Source organism: Tricharina praecox (genome assembly GCF_024521635.1).
Source record: "Tricharina praecox strain CBS 144465 chromosome Unknown BZA05scaffold_3, whole genome shotgun sequence".
Classification (NCBI taxonomy): Eukaryota; Fungi; Ascomycota; class Pezizomycetes; order Pezizales; family Pyronemataceae; genus Tricharina; species Tricharina praecox.
Window position 1 is genome coordinate 990,416 of NW_026250405.1, and position 21,386 is coordinate 1,011,801.

At 56.8% G+C, this 21,386-nt stretch overlaps 9 protein-coding genes across 9 annotated transcripts; 3 read left to right on the top strand and 6 right to left on the bottom strand.

Annotated features, from left to right (window-relative positions):
* Window positions 1-88: 88 nt before the first annotated feature.
* BZA05DRAFT_387084 (major facilitator superfamily domain-containing protein) lies at window positions 89-2,420 on the bottom strand. Its single transcript, XM_051482543.1, has 5 exons — window positions 1,727-2,420; window positions 1,284-1,666; window positions 596-1,224; window positions 411-531; window positions 89-347 (listed from the first exon to the last, which is right to left on the bottom strand). The coding sequence occupies exons 1-5, from the start codon at window positions 1,966-1,968 to the stop codon at window positions 208-210; spliced, it is 1,515 nt and encodes a 504-aa protein (XP_051343016.1). The 5' UTR covers window positions 1,969-2,420; the 3' UTR covers window positions 89-207.
* A 1,658-nt stretch (window positions 2,421-4,078) lies between these two features.
* On the top strand, window positions 4,079-5,322 carry BZA05DRAFT_164930 (uncharacterized protein). Its single transcript, XM_051479126.1, has one exon. It carries the CDS (start codon window positions 4,337-4,339, stop codon window positions 5,216-5,218), a length of 882 nt encoding a protein of 293 aa, XP_051343017.1. The 5' UTR covers window positions 4,079-4,336; the 3' UTR covers window positions 5,219-5,322.
* A 1,381-nt stretch (window positions 5,323-6,703) lies between these two features.
* BZA05DRAFT_387094 (tRNA synthetases class I-domain-containing protein) lies at window positions 6,704-9,843 on the bottom strand. Its single transcript, XM_051482544.1, has 3 exons — window positions 8,985-9,843; window positions 8,792-8,930; window positions 6,704-8,741 (listed from the first exon to the last, which is right to left on the bottom strand). Exons 1-3 carry the CDS (start codon window positions 9,482-9,484, stop codon window positions 6,765-6,767), a joined length of 2,616 nt encoding a protein of 871 aa, XP_051343018.1. The 5' UTR covers window positions 9,485-9,843; the 3' UTR covers window positions 6,704-6,764.
* Window positions 9,844-9,922: 79 nt separating this feature from the next.
* On the top strand, window positions 9,923-11,056 carry BZA05DRAFT_164942 (bucentaur or craniofacial development-domain-containing protein). The gene has a single exon (XM_051479127.1). The coding sequence runs from the start codon at window positions 10,021-10,023 to the stop codon at window positions 10,897-10,899; it is 879 nt and encodes a 292-aa protein (XP_051343019.1). The 5' UTR covers window positions 9,923-10,020; the 3' UTR covers window positions 10,900-11,056.
* An 86-nt stretch (window positions 11,057-11,142) lies between these two features.
* BZA05DRAFT_331977 (histidine phosphatase superfamily) lies at window positions 11,143-12,554 on the bottom strand (the record flags this gene model as incomplete). The annotated part of the gene is made up of 2 exons (XM_051480616.1): window positions 11,143-12,401; window positions 12,452-12,554. The coding sequence occupies 2 exons, from the start codon at window positions 12,552-12,554 to the stop codon at window positions 11,143-11,145; spliced, it is 1,362 nt and encodes a 453-aa protein (XP_051343020.1).
* Window positions 12,555-14,379: 1,825 nt separating this feature from the next.
* On the top strand, window positions 14,380-15,834 carry BZA05DRAFT_332386 (uncharacterized protein; the record flags this gene model as incomplete). Its single annotated transcript, XM_051480645.1, has 2 exons — window positions 14,380-15,078; window positions 15,121-15,834. The coding sequence occupies 2 exons, from the start codon at window positions 14,380-14,382 to the stop codon at window positions 15,832-15,834; spliced, it is 1,413 nt and encodes a 470-aa protein (XP_051343021.1).
* Window positions 15,835-15,984: 150 nt separating this feature from the next.
* Window positions 15,985-17,359, bottom strand: BZA05DRAFT_164982 (kinase-like domain-containing protein). Its single transcript, XM_051479128.1, has 2 exons — window positions 17,187-17,359; window positions 15,985-17,091 (listed from the first exon to the last, which is right to left on the bottom strand). Exons 1-2 carry the CDS (start codon window positions 17,253-17,255, stop codon window positions 16,186-16,188), a joined length of 975 nt encoding a protein of 324 aa, XP_051343022.1. The 5' UTR covers window positions 17,256-17,359; the 3' UTR covers window positions 15,985-16,185.
* Window positions 17,360-17,827: 468 nt separating this feature from the next.
* Window positions 17,828-19,460, bottom strand: BZA05DRAFT_387102 (uncharacterized protein). The gene has a single exon (XM_051482545.1). It carries the CDS (start codon window positions 19,109-19,111, stop codon window positions 18,326-18,328), a length of 786 nt encoding a protein of 261 aa, XP_051343023.1. The 5' UTR covers window positions 19,112-19,460; the 3' UTR covers window positions 17,828-18,325.
* Window positions 19,461-20,082: 622 nt separating this feature from the next.
* BZA05DRAFT_165024 (cation efflux protein) lies at window positions 20,083-21,379 on the bottom strand. The gene is made up of 2 exons (XM_051479129.1): window positions 20,885-21,379; window positions 20,083-20,822 (listed from the first exon to the last, which is right to left on the bottom strand). Exons 1-2 carry the CDS (start codon window positions 21,141-21,143, stop codon window positions 20,152-20,154), a joined length of 930 nt encoding a protein of 309 aa, XP_051343024.1. The 5' UTR covers window positions 21,144-21,379; the 3' UTR covers window positions 20,083-20,151.
* Between the last annotated feature and the right edge of the window lie 7 nt (window positions 21,380-21,386).

Consider the following 21,386-nt stretch of genomic DNA (forward strand, 5'->3'; position numbering starts at 1 on the left):
CTATGAGGGCGTTCATCTCAAGGACTTTCATCCTTCGCCTACATACTGTATCCCAACCCTCCGTAAACCCCAAGAAAGCAAAGAAAAAACATACCAAACATAACAGCACAACATAAAACCCTTACCAAATCCGAAAAAAGAAAACCCATAATTATGTACACGTACCAAACACCCGCCTCCATTATCACCGCCTCGTACAAACACAGCTCAATCCGTCAACGCATCAAACTTGGACATCCTCCTAATCTCCGGCCCCCAGCGCTTAAACACCCACGGAATCGGCATCATCGTCAGCGCGATGAAGCCGAACAGGCTGGTTGCCCAGGCGATGCCGAGGTTTTCGAACACTGCGACGAGAGGGTTAGTTGATGTGAACGAGAATGAGGGTGGAAAAGTGGAAGGGGACGTACTGTCGACTGTGAACAGCGGGAATGCCATGGCCAGTACGTAGCGCAGCAGCCCGAGCGCGGCGATGGCCGACGCGGCGACGAGCGGCGTGTACACTTCTAGGATGTACATCACGGCCGAGAGCTGGGTGGTCATTAGCATTCATTCCGTCATGTAGAGTTAGGGGGCGGGGGCGGGGGGGGCATACGAAGACAAGGACCAATCCGGCGCCAAACGGCACACCGGCGATGCACGGGACAATCCAGTGAATATCCGATCTGGCGGTCCAGGCGAACCAGAACAGGCCGACGGGCATGAGCCCAGATCCGATCATGGCGGGGATCAATCGAATCTCCGGGGGCGGGGAGCCATGGTGTGCGCGATGTGCGGGGACGTAGAAGATCCTGTCTTGGATAAGGTATATGATACAGCCCAGACACAAACCTACCGCAATGCCCAAGAAGCACAGGCCGGTCTCGCCAAGGTTCATCCCGTACTCGCGCTGGAACACGAAGGGGTACGCCTCGAAGAAGCCGAAGAGCACTGCGAACGCGAAGGAGGAGTATAGCGCTACGGCTTGCACGATCGGCTCTTTGAATAGCATCAGGGTGGGCCGCGCAAGGGTGATGGTGAAGATCATTTTCAATGCCGTCTTGGGGTCCAGTTTGGGCGGCAGGGTTTGCCCCCGCGCGAGTGCTCGACGTTTGAGGATTACCGGCTTGTATGATTCCTCGAGTAGAGCCAGGGGGAGGAGGAGCGCAGCGCCGCCAATGGTGACGATCCACATGGTCCAGCGCCAGCCCATGCCGTCGACGAGGTAGCCTCCCACGACGGGGCCTAGGGGTGCATCAGTAACCATATCACTCGGATGTGTTGGGCAAGCGGGAGGAGCATACCGAGTGCTGGTCCCATGAACGTTGCGAAAGCCTGCACCGTCACCGCCGAGCCCGAGGTCTTGAGATCCCAAATATCGACAAACGAGCCTGCCGAGACCGCGAGGGCAGGACCACCGAAAATGCCCGCGAAGGTTCGGCACACGGCAAGCGTCTCCATGTTCCTGGCAAAGCCGGCGCCCATCGAGAAGAGCATGAATATGGGCAGGTTGACAAAGTATACCATCTTCCGCCCGAAGACTTCGGACAACGGCGCCGAGAACATGGGCCCGAGCCCGAGACCGACCACGTACATCGACACACCCAGCAGCGCGGTGGTGATGGACACGTTAAATTCTTCGGAGACTTCATAGACGCCTGCTGCGTAGACGGAGGATGTAAATGTACTGCAACCAGCGTCAGAACGGGCTCCCGATTCAGGGACGGCGCAGGGGATAAAAACTAACACGAGCAAACACAGAGCACCAGGAACGATGGTCCCGAACCATCGCTTTCGCATTGGCCAGTTCCACGGATTATCGGGATCCTCAGGACAGTCCCAGTCGAGGCCGACGGCGACCTTCGCATGGGATGTCGAGCTATCATCGTTCGAGCCCCGGACAGTAGTTGCCTCGAGATCGATGGCCGAGGGGGAGACCGAGAGCGCACCGTCGTCCGCGTCTACGATGGTGGTAGCCTTTGAGCTCATGATTGCTGTTTATCGTCTTTTGCTGTGGTCGTGGTCGTTACGGCCGGACTTCGAACTCAAGATGTGACCCTTTGTTGCCGTCGCAGTCTCAATAATTTCAGCCGGGGGGTGGGGGGGCCAAGGGCCGCTATGTATTGAACTCTGGCCCTCGCAGAAGGGGGTGTGTGGTTCCCGTTTTTTGATTTGCATGCCATTTTGCTTTTAGGGAGGGAGGTGGTGGTCGTGGAGGTGGTCAAGGTGGGTGGCGTTCGGATGTGTTCTGGATCTGGGGAAGATCCCGAGAGCTGGGTTCGCGTAGTGTTCCGAAAGCGGGACTTTGCGCCGGTTGGCTCGAGGGCGCGGTGCAGCTACGCCCCAATGGGAAAGACGGTTCACGGCCGGTAATCGTTCATCTCCCTTCCAGCCGTGCCTAACTATGGGCTAGTTGTGGACGTGGGTGGGTGGAATTCGAGAAGCCGGTGCTTTCTTTCTTTCGTTACGGAGAAGGGACTCGGTAGCATGTAGATGTGTACAGCATACATACAAGTGCTGTATCTTCGGCGGGACGAAAGCGATGGACACTGAGGCCGCGGGACATATGCATTACGCTGGGGTACAACTACTAGGCACTCTACACATGGAGGTTCTGGCAGCAGTGGCATGATTGTCGTGATGTGCAAAAAGGGCGGACGCCTACATAGCAGGTACTATGCCTACCTGCACTCCGTTGCGAAGTATGGTACATACCAAAGTAAGTATCTATCTGCGGATCAACAGCCAGGTATGTTACTATAATCAAGTATACTCACATACCGACCGACAACACCGCGACCCTCCTGCCACCGCAACTTTCCTGCTCACTCGCGCCCCCCCTCATTCCTGCGATCCCTCGCATGCCGATTCGAACGACAGAAAAACAAGCGTTCTGGCGTGTTTCGGAAAATCTCAGCTGCATCACAGAAATCCACGTAATCTGCACATGCGCAGCGGCATTCGCTGCCGTCAAACCCACTCCACACGGGCCGCTGCACACTTCACACTTCACACTGCACACAGCACACCCTCCTCCGAAGCACCCCTCTCCGAAGCACTTCAGACACAGCCGTCGTTCGTCGTCGAACCGGGGAACCAGAGACATGACGTTTCTGTCCGGTTTCTCGCTTAGCATCACCTGCGATTCGTGGTCGGCCATCGGGAAGCACAGAGGCGGGCGTACAGGAATCGTCCGTCTGCTCTCCGGCCTGAGACACGATCTTCATCTCCTCCGTTCAAGGGGAGGGCTGAGTAGGGAGATTTATACCTTACTCATCTGCTTAGTTATACATGCTACTAGTGGTATGGTAGGAAGGTGCTCCTATGCTTCCGGCCCTGGAGGATTCGCCGTATCCGGAGGGCAACGTCGCAGAAGCCGGAGTCCGAGCAGAACAACACTAGAGTAACACGTAGAATCTCTACTACTAGTAGTACGTGCCGCAACTACTACTCTTACCTACGTAGCAGTTCTAATCGAGCGGATCGAGCACAGACGCCCTTAGGGGCGGGCTCTCCGAGACATTTGTACGCTTTAGCTCGCCCAACTGTTTATCCGCGCGGCTGGCCCTGGGAGTATGAAGTTAACGTTCTCATAGCACCTATATGATAGGACAGTATACGTTCGTTCGTTCTCCATTCCGGGCTACCTAGCCCATACACAGGATCGACATGGCCAGGTATGTAGAAACCCCACCTCCGCATCATCAACAAACCAACAACTTGCAACTTGCAACTTCCCCGTCTGCGGTGCATGCAACGACATCTGCAGAGATCCGCTTTGGGGATCTACGCCCGCTGTCTGCCGGCTCGGGCTCGGAGGAATCATACCAAGTGTACATATGTACAGGAGATGGTGGTTTGACAGCCGGCAATAATACCGCCGATCGTTGGTGATTACTAGCACCTAGAGTACTCTACCTTCACCGGGTCTCAATCTCGAGCTGTCAGGCGGTCACGCCACGATGCTGCGTGGTGGGGGCGTGTTCTCGAAGAACTCGACATGATCCCTTTGTTTGTCATGTTCGAGTGCGGGGCAGCCATGTCAATCGCAATATATGGACTTCGGAGGGAACGTGGGGGACAGGAATCGAAACAGAACCATCACCTTCACACAACGTCACTCGTGTTGGAGATCGCCATGAACCATCCGCGGAAACGTCTGGTGGATACCTTGAGTACCGGAGTTCCGCGTTGATCGGCTTCAGAATTTCGCTTCCGGGCCCACATGTGAGAGATCTGCGCTTCGGCTTTCAAGAGCTCTTTAGCCCCGGACGAGAGACGTTGGAAAAAGCTACTGCTGTTACATAACCAAGTACTTGCGTGCCTAACTGCACTTGGTACACTAGGTATTATACGTATGTACCAGCCTCCAACACTAATCGTATGTACCGGCGGAGGAATTGCTCAACACGGCCTGCGGCCTGCGGGGAGTACATACATGCCTCTCCATCTAACGGCTAACTTGCACCATCTCCTCCACCTCGGGTTCAGCATGGATGGATGGGGCCGGGCCAATCGGTCCCCTCAACTCGATGGTTGTACGTATGAAACCCTGTCGTCAAGCTGGCAACAGCTCTGTGTTCCGTCCGTTCTCGAAACCGCCGCGCGAATCACATTCCACGCCGTTCAACTCATTCAGCCGGAGGAGCCCGGCGGAGCCCGTCAGGCTCCATACCCTACCTACACATCGGACATATACCCCCAGCTGGTAGAGTTCATAACCAGCGCATCTCCGCTGCCGTTTCCATTTTCATCCCCCGCCTGCACTGCACCGCACTGCATCCACTGCATCACTGCCAGTCCCCGCCCCAAATGGCATCAAAAAATATCCCCCCTCCCGGTCCCCTCAGCGCCAGCAACGACCCTCCACCCCTCCCCCTGTAGCACGACCCTGCCGCCTCCAGCATCAATCATAACAGCCCTAACCACGGTCTTGTTCCCCGTGTCTGCCCTCCCCCCCTCCACCTCCGCCACCCCACCACTACTCCGTCTAACCGGCGTCTTCGGCCCTTGCCCTTGCTCTCCTCCCCCTCCCCCCCCCTCCTCCTCTCAGGTCGCCTCCAAGGTCGCCGCCCGAATCCCCCCCACCGGGCTCTTCGGGAACCCGCGCCAGCCGCAGCCGCTCAATACGTGCGGCGCGCTGGATCACTTGTGCGGGCGAGAGGCTGCGGGGTCCTGGGCGGGGTCTTGGGCGCGGGCGCGGGTGGGAGTGTGCGTGTGCGTGTGCGTGTGTGTGTGAGTGGGAGGGCAGGCGCTGGTGCTGGTGCTGGTGCTGGTGCTGGAGTAGTACCATGTTTACTTGCTGTGGCTACCTGTGTCTGTGTCTGTAACTGTACTGTAACTGTGGTGTTAAGGGGTTAAAAAATCCTCGATTTGCGGGTTGCGGTGGTTGTTGGTTTGTCGATTGGCGTTTTGTCGTCCGTCCGTATGTAGTGTGTAGGTAGGTATGCTTGGCTGGATACGAAACGGGCTGTTATACCGGAGGCGAGGGATTCATGTTGGCCCCGTGCTGTTCGGGTTGCAGAACGTGAGGCTGCCCGGGGGGTTCTTCATGCGTCGCGGGGACGCCGGAGTCGAGGTGAGCGCGAGGGGTGCGTGCGATCACGTTGTGTCACTCGCTCGCGATAGATATGCATACCTACTCTACATAGCTGTCGGCAAAGTGCGAACTCGACAACAAGTGCACGGATATGGCCGAACTCCAATACATGTTAAGGTCGAATGCAGTGATGAATAAACACAAACACAACCCCAAAAAACAAAAGCCAACTCGGCATGGCCGATTGGCTGGCGGACGGACGCCGGACGCCGGACGGACTGGCCGATTAAATACTGACTTATGTACTCTACCTATCAAACGCGCGCGGACGTTCGGTTTAGGGCCTGCGCCGATGCTACTCGGTAAAATGGCTGGCTGGCTGGCTGGCTGGCAGCGAGAGTCTGAGAGTCTAAAAGTCTGAGAGTCTGGAAGTCTGAGAGTCTGAGAGTCTGAGAGTCTGAGGGCTGTGAGGATAAGGCGGGGATTTCGACAAACGGGCTGGCACGGCCGTGACGGACCTGACGGACGTGGTGCTGAAACCAGATGACTTGCAGGCTTGCAGGTTTGCAAGTTTGCGGCGCGGGTAGGAATGTGTCTCTGCTGGGTGTTCAAGTGGATACGCATCAGTAATCCACGGTAAAGATTGTTACGACGGCAAGCATTGAATCACCAGGTGGCGGGTGGCAAGTGGCGGATGCAGCTAATCATGCGGATCCACACGGGGTCACTCGATAGTATACCATCCAACGTCACCCTCCTAGTCCGACGAGGCAGTCCTCAGAGGGGCGACGGCTCGAGGGTAACTAACAAGCGAGGCGACCGGAAGGAAGCACACGTGTGAGCACAGGAAAGATACATCATCCGGGGAAGTGGTCACAGCGGCGGGGCCGTGGCCATCGTGGTGGTTGGGAAAGGAACGGCTACTTATCTCGTTAGTTTGGGCCGTAGTTAGTTCCCTCTAGAGTCTGCTAGTAGACAGGCCGTATCTATGCAAAATAAATCAGTAACCTCTCTCACTCTCTCCCGAGCAGTTACATAACACTCTAAGTTAGATACATGCTACGGTTGGTATCTCCTGGAGTGCGAGGCGTGAGTCCTCCTTTCGTACATACGAGGTTTGGTAATGAGTGGATACAGATGTTACTCGCCACTTGATGATTCTCACCACGATTCAGCAGCTATTATGCCCTCAAGGCGTGTTTCATTCGTATCCAATTCTTCTCCTACATGATATCAATACGCACATCTACACATCAATAACCTCCGCTGTACCCTCCACCTCCACCTCTCCCTCTCTCCGCCGCATCCCAACCACGGTCCCCTCCAACGCCCTAAACTTACCAATCCTCTCCACCGTCTCCCACACGCCCCGCAGATACTTCTCCATTTCCCCATCCTTCGCCCTAACTACGACAAGTCCCTGGCCCTTCTCCAACAACCGCAGCTTCGCAACTGCCCCCATCACCCTCAACACCATCTCATCCTCACTCTCAACCAGTGGAAGCTCCTGTACACTCGGCCAAGCCGCAGTCATGATGCTGACGCCGTCGACGGCCGCCCTCTCTGCCGGCCGCAGCTCCTGCCACAGTCCTTCGGAGAGGAAGGGCATGAACGGGTGCAAGAGGCGAAGGAAAGTATCGAGCGAGCCCTGGAGCATACTCATCGCGTTGTCCCGCCTTGCCGTGTCAGCGTCCTGGGCCACCTCGGTTTTGACAAACTCGATGTAGACGCCGCAGAAGATATCGTAGACGAAGGCCCTGATAGCTTCTGTAGCCTCGAAGGGTCTCCGATTCTTCATCGCGGTGTCGACGGTTTCAACGAGGATGCGGAGGTGATACAGGAGGTACCGATCATGCGGCAGCAGCTCGTTGATCGGGACAGCTTCCTTGATCGCGAATGGCGCGCGCTTCCTGGACTCGTGGAAGAACTTGAACGCATTGTCGATTTTGATTGCGAGCTTCCGGAAGACGTCAACGTGGCGCAGCTCCATGTTGATTTGTCGCGCCTGGCGGGTGTAGTCGAGGAGTGCTATGCGAAGGGAGTCTGCGCCGCTGCGCGCGATGCCGTTGGGGAAGGCCTTGCGGATTTCGACAACTTTTTTGCGCAGCTCTTTGGTTGCGTCGGCGGCTTGCGTTCCGCCGAGAGAGAGCTGCCCTGCGTACGTGGCGTGCAGGTCCGTGAGTAGGTCGGGTTGAGTGCGCCCTGTCACGATCAGGAGCGGGTCGAGGACATTCCCGACGGATTTGGACATCTTGCGGCCGGTGGAGTCGCAAACTAAGGGATGCAGGATTATCTCCGGGAAGGGTAGCTGGCCGGAGAAGTGCGTGCAGAGCATGGCCATCCGTGCAAGCCAGAAGAACAGGATGTCACCGCCGCTCTCGATGAATGTTAGAGGGTAGTTGTCTCTCCAGCCGGGGAGATCGGCCTCACCTCCACGCCAACCAGCGGTGGAAAGAGGGAGAAGGCCGGAGGAGAACCAGGTGTCGAGGACATCCTCATCCTGTCTTATTGTGAACCCACCGGCCTTTTCTTCTTCAGTAAGTTTCCCCAGGGCGATGTTTTCACTCTCCGCCGCAATCCACCGCACAATCTGATCTCCAGGGTCGAGGACCATATATGCTGGAATCCGATGCCCCCACCAGATCTGTCTACTCAAACACCAATCTTGGATCCCGTCCAGCCACTGGTCCCACAGCAATTGACTAGGCTGTCCAGGGACAAAAGTGAGCCCATCCCTCTCTGCCACTTCTTTCACCTTCTCTGCCAAAGGTTTCATTCGCAGATACCATTGCGGCTGGAGCATGGGCTCGATGATGGTGCCAGAACGCTCACACATCGGTAGGCGTACATCATGCGGTACTTTTCCTCTGTAGGCGCCGGCATCTTTGAGAAGTTTGACGACGCGCTTGCGTATGTGAAAGCGGTCGTAGCCGATGAGGGTGGGAACTTGGCAGGCGGGCAGCATCACGCCAGAGGAGTCGAAGACTGAGATGAGGGGGATGGGTAGCTTTTTGATATCTGATTCGGAGCTAGAAGATTTGGGTGTAGGTGATGTGCAGAGGGATGAGTGGCGCTTCCAGAATGCGTAATCAGAGACGTCGTGCGCAGGGGTGATTTTGACGGCGCCGGAGCCAAAGGCTGGATCCACGAGGTCGGCATCAGGTATAATGGGGATCGTGAGGTCGGAGATGAGAGGATGGCGGACGAGTTTGTAGTGGAGATCCTGTAAGGTCAGTCACGCGAAAACAGCGGACGAAGAAGGGAAAGAGGCACCTTATAACGTGGGTCATCGGGGTGAACAGCCACCGCTCGATCACCAGGAATCGTCTCTGGTCTCGTCGTAGAAACCACAATCTCGCCCTCCCCCTCTACAAACGGAAAGGCAAACTTATGGAGCACTCCAAACTCCGCTCTACGAAGTATCAGCAGAGTCCATCACAATATATCACTCGAAAAGTGCACACACCCATCCACTTTCACCGGCTCCGTGCCCAAAATCTCCTTGGTGGTAACCTCGATATCGCTCACTGCAGTCTGAAGTTTGACACTCCAATTGACCATCCTCGTATCTCTATACACCAACCCCTGCTCCCACAAGCGCACAAACGCGGCATGTACGGCCTCACTCAATCCTTTATCACGCGTATAATATTCCCTCGAATTCGTCGTCGACGTTCCGAGTGTCCGCATCTGCTCCAATATCCGCCCTCCGTACTTCTCACGCCACGTCTCCACCTCCTCCACAAACTTCTCGCGGCCCAATTCCTTTCGCGACTCGCCGCGTTGTGTCGCCAGCATCCGCTCAACCACCGACTGCGTAGCGATACCGGCATGATCTGTCCCAGGCGCCCAGATAACCGGGTGCGCATTCATCCGGTAGTACCTGGCAAGAGCGTCCTCAATCGACAGCATGAGCGCATGACCGATGTGTAGCTCTCCGGTAACATTCGGCGGGGGCAGGAGCATCCGGATCGCCGGTTTCGTGGGATCGGCATCTTTGCGGGGTTCGAACAGACCGCGACTGTTCCAGTAGCTGTACCAGCCGTTTTCTATCGCACTCTGAGTGGCGTCAGTTGGTGTGGCCGGTCGCGGCGGTGGGAGCCCGGGGGAGTAGGAACCGGATCGAAAGGTAGGGACAAGTCTCGTCGGGGCTTCCGTGGAAGCGTGGATTGGAATCGAAGCTGGCCATATCGACGAAGGACCGCTGGGGTTCGAGCGCGGAGGGTGGCGGCAAACATCACATATGTCGCTGCCGTCTTCGGATATCCGTCTGAGCTGATTATCTGTCACTCGCAATTCATGGTTGGGTTTCTTTGCAAGACGAGACGACCGGGTAACGACACCAACGCTAAATGAAAAAGTTACGTGCGTTTTTGTGCTAGTTTCCTATTACAAGAAAAGGCTGGCAAGCTCTAGCGAAGCTCTTGTGAAATCCACGTTCCCTCTCACCTTCTACCTCTCATTTCCCCTCCACCCCTCTTAGCTAAAATCACTTCCCAGTCATGTCACCCCCTCCTGAAGAAAAGAAACCCACTACCGTCGCCAATGATCTCCTTCTCGACTCTGAGTACGATTCCGCCGATGACAGCGACTTCGATCCTAGCGCACTAGCCACCACCGCCGACAATAACGTCGAAGACGACTTCACGGCCTCGTCCGATTCCGAAGATGACGCAGCACCAAATACCATCCCCACCACAGTTCCTAAAAAGAAACGAAAACGTGCGGCCTCAATTTCCTCGATCCCCAGCGACGATGACGAGCAAGGCGCAGAAGTCAGCATAATCAAGACACGCGCGCAACGCCGCCTCGAATCTCCTAGCCGCAAAACTGGCGGCGTATCAGCCGGCACCGCGACCACCGATGTCGACGCCCTGTGGGCCGCTATGAACTCCCCCGCTGTACTCACCCCACTTCCTACGCCACAACAAGCCGAGTCGGAACCGTCACCGCCAGCCGTCTCGTCTACTACTGGCGAGAAAATGGTCGAGATTAAACATACCTACGAGTTCGCCGGCAAGACAATAACAGAGTCGAGGATGGTCCCGCTGAGTTCGGAGAGTGCGCGCGTACATCTGTCCTCTGCATCTGCATCGCCAGCACCTACACCGCCGACGGGGAGACGACCACCACCGAAGAAACGGGCGAGCGCGTTTGATGCAGCAGCCGCATCGAAGAGCAAGGCGGCGACGGCACCGGCAAAGATAAACACACTTGAGAAGAGCCGACTAGACTGGGCGGGGTTCGTAGATAAAGAGGGGATTGGTGATGATCTTAAGAAGTGGAATAAGGGCGACAAGGGTTACCTGGATCGTCAGGCGTTTCTGGGTCGTGTGGATGACAATAGGGATAAACAGTGGAAGGAGGGGAAGAAGAAGTGATTGGGCGATAGAAGGAGTATACATATTAGACCGTGAACGGACGGAAGGCGGTGAGCCTTGTAAAAGGAGTTGGCTTGGGATTCTTCAACTTGCTTTGATCGATTGGTGATTCTGGGAGGCGCGCTATAGATACTACATTGATGTTCGGATTGTCTGTCTGATTTTCACAGCTCCGAACCATTCTACTCGTCCCTCTAAGAGATAACTAATAATTTATGCGGCCCGTGTATATGTACCTTTCGTCTAATCCACCTCCTCCACTTTGGGAAGACCCTTTTTATCCATGTTGTTCATACACTCCGCCCTCCAGTCTGTCGGCGCAATCTTGCCCACCACCTCTTTGAACGCTTCCATCGTACAGAAACTCTCATTCCCCTCCAGGTGCTTGCCCGCCTTCTTGCAACCACTGACAACCACAGGCTTTTCATTATACCTCAACCGCACGTACCAACCCTCATCGGCGCCAGCACCCGTAACCCTTCCCCAAAAGCTGCGCCTATGGTCCTTCAATCTGAACGTCTCCACCGCAATCGCCGACGTAAACGGTGGCCACTTTTGATCGAACGCTCCCAGCGAAGCTAACAATCCCGCAAGCGTAGTATCATGACACCCCATGAGCGCCAACCTAACCTGACTCTTCCCACTCGCCACGGCGGTGGCACGATCCCTGATATCACCCAGCAGCGAGCCGACACCCAGTCGTCGAAACTCTACACTCTCCGCATACCCACGATACCACTCATCCACATTGAAATCATTCATGATGCGGCGTACATCCTCGTCGTAGAACTCACCTGGCAGACGGGTCTCTGGGCCGTGCGCGAGGGTTGCGTTAACGGTGTCCATGATCCCCGACAAACGTGGGTGTCCGTCAACGGCGACTTTCCCGCCGGCAGGCATCCACTTTCCGAGCTTCGAGTTGAGCAGCGCCATCTCGGGGGAGTCGTTCCAGCGCTTTGCTGCGACATCGGCGAAGGCGCGGGAGAGCATCGCGAAGCGCCGGCAGTTGGCTTCGTTCGGGAAGAGGTTCTCCTCCTGTAGTGAGCGCGCGAGGATGACGGGTGGAGGAACGTCCGTTGGTCGGTGGCTGGCTGGGTATAGTCCTGTGAACACCTGCTGAAGGGACTCAAGCGCTCGGACGATGGATGTGGAGCGCAGGTAGTATTCTTCTGGTGGGGCGAGGGTGGAGGGGAGGAAACCCAGTTGGTCGACGTAGAGGTGCCGCAGGCGGTGGCCGAGTGCGAGAGTCGTTTCCCGCCCGCGATCGGTGAGTTGCCCCAGAAGACAGATGTCGTCTGTAACCTTCCCGCTGCCGGTGGAAGCAGCTAGTACGGCTTCGCCTTTTCCGCCGAAGGTTTCGAGACGCCGACGGAACGCGAGGTCGTCCCATCTGCCGTCTGGGCCAAGCACTGGGGCAGTGAAGAGGGATGCGGATTTACAGTATGGCCAGAATGCTTGGAGGCCAGTGTTCTGGAAACGGGGCGCAACGGGGGTTCGCTCACCTGGTGAGAATTAGCTAGGAATTTTGTGAGCAGGGTGAGATGAGGCGTACCATGGCGGAAGATGACTTGTACCTGGTGAAGCTCAAGGTTCGAGGGATAGAGGGCGGCGAGCTGCTCGGCGGTGTATGGGGGCGGCAGATTTAGAGTTGTCATGGCTATTCAATTGCGCAGAAAAGAAGACAGAGGCGAACTGAAGATGGTGATCGATGGGGATTCCGGAGAGGTGATAGCTGTCCTTATGTACACTATCTCAGCTGTACTCGGGCTACATCCGCCCAACCCGACGAACCAAGCCGATCAGTTACAGGGTTCGTTGTCAACGCAGTAGGGGCTCTGCAACTGGCCGGTGGAGGGCGGCAGATGTGGATGACTGAGTTCGGGGAGGAGTTCAGCTGACCAGATCAAGACTCCAGGCGGGAAGAAAGAAAGTGTTGATGTTTTGGCCATCACAAGCTAGAATGAGCCATGCACCGGACGTCAATCGTTTCAGCCCACTTGTCACACCGCATTTGGTGGTGTTCTTTTTCCTGAATAGCTAAGCCCGATGAGGTGTTTCTGCCCCTCAGTCACGTGCTATTGGATAACCGCTTTTTTTTTGTGAGGCTCAATAACTCCTCTAGCTCTCCATGCAATCTCTCCACCGCCATCTCCGGAAACACCGGGCTGTGAATTGCCATCGGTGGATCCAAGCAGACCCAACTCTTCCTCTCCACCGCCGCATGGTCGTGTCAGCACCAATCGCCCCCTCGGCCCGTCCCCGTTGCGATATCCCTCAGGTTTTCAGTGCCATGAACTAGTGATGTTGCATGCCCTAAGCGCATCCGCCTCACCAGCCCCCGCCATCCAAAACCCTCCTCGACAGGACGTTACATGTCACCCATATCTCTGCAGGTACCCTATTCATTTCCACCACCACTGTCCACCACCTTCCTGTCACCGCCATTGCCACCACCATGCTCACCCCCGCCGTTGGCAAACCATCTGACAGCCTTCCCGCCCGATTCCAGACCTGCTGACTGTCCTGCACCTCCAGGGCCCACCGGCGTCCATCTGCCGCAATTGCCTCAAGCTGCTTCTTCGCCGCCTCATCGCACACCCCCGAAGCACCGGCGCAAGCACTCAATTCGCCTCTAGTAGGCCTGCCTTTTCCCCGTCGTCGTTCCGTACAGTCTATACCTCCTCCGCCGCCGGGCGACTCTCCACCCCCGGGCGACTCTCCACCCCCGGGCGACTCTCCACCCCCGGGCGACTCTCCACCCCACCAACACCGATCCCGCGGGCTCGAAGACCAACCAACAATGCTGCACTGGCATTCCCCCCCACTGCCCGGCGGGTGCCGCCACCACCGGCAATACCCCCGGCGGAGGTACTCTCGCTGATAGAGATGGCGGCGCAATCGTCCGATCTGCTGGATATCTACACGGCGCTGCAGCGGCTATTACCGCGGGAGCGGCGGGACGAGGCTGCTTGGGGGAATCTGGCGGTTTACCGGCCGCTGAGGAATTTGATATTAAGGCTGCTGGATGATATTGCCGGCGATCAGGGGAGGACGCCGGGGTTGCCGAAGCCACTGGAGTTGATCTCGCAACTGGATGCGCTGGGGATGGATGTGAGGAAACATTACCTCGTGTTGTTGTCACGGCAATTGGCGGCCGAGATGCCCGCAGAGGAAATACTGCCGGTGTTTGAGGCGGCGGTGAAGTCGCAGGTGTCGTTGAAGAAGCCGGAAGCATTTAAACTTTCAGACGTTGAGCAGTTATTCGGTGGAGCTGATGGGGAGAGATTGTACTGCATGTACTTGTATCTACACCATCTAGAGGCATCCTCGCCGGTGTTGGAGGCCATCGACGCCCATAGTGCGCCCTACCACCAGCCGACCCGCGCGCAAGTCAAAACAGCGCTGCGGTTGATCCGTGGGCTTTCTCCACGGTTGGCGCAACAACTTTCCGAGCTTCTAATCACACTGAAACTGCGACACATGCTCAAAGAACATCAGGCTCGACTACGGCCTGTTCTGGACCGGTTCAAGGAAACCAACGACTTGCCCGGTCTGACGAGTCTCTACCGCTCTGTTCGAGCACTACAGCCATCCCCAATGCACGAGGGGATCTATGCATACTTCATCAACGCATTCTTAAGTTTCTGGCGATCGCAAGATATGGCACTGCGGGTATGGGAAGATATGATAATGGGCGGGATCACGCCCACCGCCAAAAGCTGGAACGCGCTCCTCCGATACGGCCACGGCCGCGACCGTACTGCCCTCCTAGCCATCTGGAAGCGAATGGTTCTCACCGGAGTCGTCCCAGACGTGTACTGCTGGACAACGCGGATCCACCTCCAAATGCTCGCAGACGAGGTCCAAGACGGCCTTGAATCATTTGAGCAAATGATTGAAGCAGGCGTCAAACCCACCATCGAAACAATAAACGCGGCCATGGACGGTCTCCTCAGCTTCAATCGCTTCGACGAGATCGACCATGTCGTCTCCATGGCCGACCACCTCGGCGTCCCTGCAAACATCATAACTTATAATACGCTCCTCCGAGGTATGCTCCGCCGCCGCGGCGCCGCAACCGAAGTCATCCCCCTCCTCGAATCCATGCATTCCCGCGGCATATCCCCAGATGTTTACACCTTTACCATCGCCCTCGATGGTTTGTACAAAGCCGCGCGAGTCGCCGCCTCCGCCTCTTGGCACCACTCGCAAAACGACGAGTCCCTCCCCAACCCGGACGCCCCCAGCTTCTCGTACATCCTCGAACTGTTCCGGTACATGGAGGGCCTAGGGATCGACGCCAACGTGACGACATACACGGCGCTCGTCGGCGGCCTCCTGGACACCGGCAACCTCGCGGCGGTGGATGTGGTGCGGCGCGTGATGGCGCGCAAGGGCGTCGTTGGCAACGCCGACTTCTACACGGTGCTGATCAAGTCTGCGTTTCAGCGCTGCGACATCGGCGCGGCGGACCGCTACGCTGACGAGATCACGCACCTGCGCGTGCGCCGCGACCACATATTCTGGATGGAGCTCATCTGGGGATACGCGCAGTTCGGCGAGACGGTCAAGATGGCGGCTGCAATCGATGCTATGAAGAGGGAGCCGGTCCGCATGGTCATCACGCTCAAGGGTCACGTTACCATCCTGCGTGCGCTGGAGAGGAGAGGTGAGAGGATCGTTGCCAAGGGGATCATCGAGGACGTCGTTAAGGAGTGGGAGGCGCCGCCGAGACTCCCTGACGCCCCCGATGCGCCGAGTAAAGTCGAGATGGAGTTTTGGAGTGTCGTGGCGAAGATTGGAGGGACTGGGTGGATGGCGGCGTTGAGAGAGGAGGCGGGGCGCAGGGAGGCGAGGGATAGAGAGGAGATTGCGAGGGATCATTTGGCGAGGGTCGTGGATATTGTGGGGGTTAGGGAGGAGAGGAATGTATGATAGCTCATGGCTTTCGGGATTTTGGGGGTTTATGATGATGGGACGAATGTGTATTTGTAAATAGGTTAGGTATAGAGTTGGGATGGGTTAAGTGTAAGAGAGTAACAGAGGTCTCAATTCGGGGCACGAGCAGCAAGAATATCAAGAAGCAAGCAAGCAAGAAAACAGAATTCCATGCGCAATCACTCCAGCCGCTGAATCGCATCCCACCGAACCAACCAGTCGACCGACCAACGTGACAATCAACGCATTATCGATTAAAGAAAAGAGGCATTATGCAGCGTGACAGAAGACACGAAACGAAAAAAGACAAATCTCCATCCCATCCCATCGCTCAACTGCTGCCGGCCACTAATACACCTGCCCGCCGATCGGCTGTCCCTGTCCCTGCTGTCGTCTGCCACCCTCCGCGAGCACATGTCCTCCGGCGCGCAACTGCTTAAGATCCGCAAACCACGGGTGCCTCAGCGCATCCTTCGCGCTAATCCTCATCTCGGGTCTCAACTGCAGCATCCTGCTGAGCAGATCGAGGCCCAGCGGGTCGATCTGCGGCAGGATCATGCGCAGCTCCTGGGTCGCAAATACGTGGAAGGTATTCCTGTACTCGGGGTAGGCGCTGATGCCAGGCCAGGTGCGCTCGCTGGGCGTGCCCATGAGGCGGAAGATCTTCTGCAGCTGGTCCTCGTTTGTGGTGCCGGGGAACAGCGGGCGGCCCGTGTACATCTCGGCCATGATGCAGCCGGCGGACCAGATGTCGATGCTGGTGTTGTAGGTGCGGGAGCCGAGGAGGACGTCGGGCGCGCGGTACCACAGCGTCACCACCTCGTTCGAGAAGGTGTTGACGGGGATGCCGAAGGCGCGCGCCAGCCCGAAGTCCGCGAGCTTCAGCTGGCCCTTGTTGTTGATCAGCAGGTTCTGCGGCTTCAGATCGCGGTGCAAAACCCGGTTCTCGTGGCAGAACGCGATTCCCTGCAGAAGCTGGTGCGTGAAGCTCTTGATCGTAGGGTAGTCGAGCGCGCCGCGCTCCCCCCGCTGGTCCATGTACTTCTTAAGGTCGCGGTCCATGTACTCAAACACAAGCATCAGCTTCGACTCCGTGTGGATCACGTCGTGCAGCGACACGATGTTGTCGTGCTTCAGCTCCTTCATCAGGCTGATCTCGCGGATCGCGGTCGACGGCGTGCCCTCTTCGCTGTCCAGGTGGATCTCTTTGAGCGCGACCAGGTCGCCCGTTTGCCGGTTGCGGCCTTTGAACACCTGTGCGCGCGTGGCGTCAGCTACGACCCCTCACCACCCCTCACCGCCACCACCACCGCCGCCACCGAGGTTTCGATTCGTGATGGAAAGCGTACCGTCGCATACGTGCCCTCTCCCAACTTCTCCAGCTGCTGGAAGCTGCTGGGGTGCCGCTTGTTGTCCATCTCGACGGGGCGTGTGAATGCCGGCTTCTTTTCGGTTGTCGTCGAGGGATCCCACAGTAACGATGCGACCGTGGCGAAAGGGGGTGCGGCGGTGGTGTCGGTGGTCGTGGATGTGGATGTGGATGTGGAGGTGGAGGTTGTCGTGGTGAGGGTCGTCGTTGCAACTTGCGGGTCGTGGTGGGGAGCAATCGTGGTAGCGTGTATGTTAGTCACTTAGTGGCGGTCGCCGGTCCCGTGGCGAACCGACTATTTTTAGCGAACAGCGTGGTACGGTAGGATGAAGGCGGTTCTCTCGTCACAGGTTCGTTTCGAATGGGAGCGGTGGGTAGGTAGATGAGAATGGGAAGTGCAATCAATGATGGGACTCGGAAGGCCAACTCAATGGCACTCTTGTTAAGATCGATATCGAGGATGAACGGGCGGAGGAGGAGGATGGCGAGGAGCTGGAGGAGGAGCAGGAGCGGGCGACAATGACGGAAACATCACAGAAGCCCGAAGAACATTAGGCGATAACAACCCGCATCACAGCATCACACAGCATTAGATCTTGACACTCATTCACCGATTCCAACTCTGGGTACTTCCAGGTCTACGTATTCTGGTATTTCGAGAAGCCCGTTCATGCCTTAGCGCCGCAAGAAAATTCGTCACAAAAAAACAGCAGCATGATAGAATACCTCAATTTCAAACCCGGTACGTAACAGAACCTCCCGAGCGGGATGTAACATTGGGAACGAAACAACCACCACTTCTTAACCCCCGCTAGGATTAGGCTGAAGGATGAAAAATAAAAGGATGAAAAATAAAAGGATGGAAGAAAGAAGAGAAGAAGAAGATTCATCAGTCAATCATGGTCATAAATCCGGCCTCATTGGAAAGAAGAAAATGAAAAACAGCTTTCCACGCGCACCGCAAGCTCCCGAATCCGTCTATGCTTTTGAAAGGAGAAAAAAAGGGAAAAAGAGAGGAAAAAATGGTAAAGAGAACAAAACAAAAGATTTCCCAGCAATCAGCCAGCCCGAAAGGAAGAAGAAGGAACAGAACAGCCAACAACTTCAAACCCTCCATTGCTACAGCGCACTCTTCTTCGGAAAGCCCACGCCCTTGACCGCATCCTCGTCGCAGAACCAACTGACCTTCTCCCCACCGTTCATGTTAACCAGCGCACACGGCAGCACCTCGCCGCCCTCAAGCTCAGGATGCGTATCAAAGATCCTCTTGAGCACCTCCTGCTTTCCGGCGCCGGTCGTCACGAACGCAATCTTGAGCGCGTGGGTAACCACGGGGAGGGTGAGGGTGATCCTCTTCGCAGGAGGCTTAGGACTATCCTCGATGGGGGCGACCCAGGCGACATCCTCGCGCAGCAGCTCATGACCGGGGAACAGCGAGCAGGTGTGTCCGTCCGGGCCGCAGCCAAGCAGCATCAGGTCGAAGATCGGGAGCTTCACCGTGTCCCGCGCCGCAAAGTGCTTGACGAGCGCCTGCTCGTACACGTCGGCAAGCTCTTGCGGGTCGTCGAGGAGAGACTCGTCGATGGTCACCACGGTCGGCGCGACGTCGCCCGGGATCTTCGACAGGAACTCTTTCTTGAGCAGGGCGTAGTTGGAGTCCTCGTGGTCGAGGGGCACTGCGCGCTCGTCCGCGAAGAAGATCTCCCAGGCGCCCCATTTGCAGTCGGGGGAGTTGAGGAGCTCGCTGGATGAGAGCATCGCGGGGAGAGAGCCGCCGGAAACGGCGACGCGGAACGTTGAGTGGCGCTTCAGCGCGGCGTTTTGCGCTTTGATGATGTAGCTGGCCAGGCTGGACTGCAGTGCAGCTTTGGAGGCGAAGGCGTATAGTGAGGGTTGCTTCGTCATGGTTGCAGTAGGTTCAGAATCGTGATTGTGCTTGTGATTGTGATGGCAAGTCGTGGAGCTTTGATGTGTTTGTGTAGGTGTGTAGGATGTGCAGCGTATATACGGGTGGGGTTCGGTCAAGAGACGAGAGGATAACGGGGAGGAAGACAAGACAAAGGTCGTGTCGTGTGTAATGATAAGGAAAATGAGATGGGGCCTAAAGATGAGGGGTCCAGGTTTACACACACCATACTGTCGGGGGTGGGAGGCTGGCTGGCTAACTTTGCTTATTTAGACCGAATGTGACGTAGAAGAAGAGGGGCAGCAGAACGTATTAGTGACTGTACCGACCCTGCAGCTCCAGTTTCTGCAGGCATCTGTCTGTCTGTCTGCTCACTCCGACTCCACAGCATGGAAAGTCATCTGCCATAAATACCGTATCTAGAACTCTCGAGAACGAATGGAAAAAAGAAAAGAGGGAAAAGAAAAAAGAAAAAAATAGGTTGTGTCTCGGCACGAACCGAGGAAAGGCAGGTCCATCACCCGCCGTTTTCTTCCGCCGCGTTTCTCCCGCCGCCTTGGTCGAAGGCGAAGATCGCTGATCACCCTTGACTCAAAGCCGACGAGGGAGAGGAGGAAAAAGAAGCTGCAGTTGTATGATACCTAGCTGAGAGCTAACTACCGGCAGTGTCGATTGCGATGTGATGATGTAAGGTGATGTGTGACGTGATTGACGGTCAAGGCGGAGGCGGCGGCAACAGGGAGTGCTGTCACCGCAAGTCCGCAGCACGAGTGCAAGGCTGTGAAGACCACGATCCGATCACGTTGGAAGCATACGATAGGTATATGGTAATTGGACAAGTTGCCTGTTACTTACTGACCAAGAACCAAGGAACAACGGAAGACAAAACCAAAGGAAAATAATCATGGTTGCGCCGCCAAAACGAAAGAAAACAGACTCCCCCCCCCATTCCCACCTGGTATGTAGAGTAGATACAAAAGCCACACGTATCATACACACCTATCCCATCCCGCGTCGCGATCTATGTCTACGGTATAATCTACTTGTCCTTCTTGTCCAGCTTCACGAACTCGCTGGCCGCGGCTGCGCCCTTGCCAACGAAGCGCACCTGCACCCTCCACATCCCCGCCACATCCGCAACACTGGCACGAACCCTGTCCTCAACCTCCGCCAGCTCCCCGATTGTCCGGCCTTGGTCGACCGCCACCGTTATCGTCAATAGGTAATTCTGCCCGCTCTTGATGCCGTCGACCGTCACCAGCTCTTCCCCCGTCTCACCGACCTTCTTCGCAACCTCATCCTTGACCTCGCGCTCGACACCCGCATCCGCCAGCTCCTCCAGCGCAGCCCGGGTATTCCCCGCGCCAGCCTGCACCACCATCGCCGCAACGAGCAGACCGCCGACCGGATCCATCCACGACGCACTCGGAAACACGTTCGAGCCCGCGATCGCGACCAGGGCCACGATGGCGGTGAGGGAGTCGACGCGGTGATGCACGGCGTTCGACGCCAGCACCGAGGACTTCTTCATCTTTGCGATCTTCATCGTCTTTCGGTAGAGCCATTCCTTAGCACCGATCGAAGCCAGCGCCAGCCAGGCGGCGTTGATGGACGGGATCTCGTGGGAGTGCTCGTGCGCGTGTACGTGCGGGAGGTAGTGTGCGAGCGCGGGCGCGAAGTCGCCGAGGAGGTGAAGTAGAGAGCTGTAGCCTGCGAGCGAGCGCTTGTTCAGCATCGCGTTCGCGCGCTGCACGGGGAGGGGGGGAACTTACCCATCGCCATGCCGCCGAGGAGTAACAGGGAGGACACGCCCAGCGAGCCCAGGGATTCAATCTTGCCGTAGCCGTTGGGGAAGCGGTCCGTGGGCGCCTTGAGCGCGAAGGAAACCGTCGCCAGCGTCATGATGTCCGAAACCATGTCCGTCAACGCATGGAACGCATCCGCAATCTTCACCGACGTCAGCGACGACCACTTGGAGACGCGCGGGAAACGGGTACGGAACAAACCAGAGCTTGGGAATTGAATATCCATCCGCCGAACCCCTTGGTGATGACCATGCCCAGGTTCACGAAGAGCCCCACGCGCGTTATCCTGACGCCGGGATCGGTCTTGTCCTTGCTGGTGAGGAAGGGATCGGCGCCATGGTGGTGGTGGTGGTGGCCGAAGAGGCTGTGGCTATGGCTGTGGTCGTGGTCTTTCTCGTCGTGATCATGTCGGTGACTCGAGTGGTCCCGAGCTTGCTGTGAGGTCGCCAGCTTGAAGGATGTGGGTGGG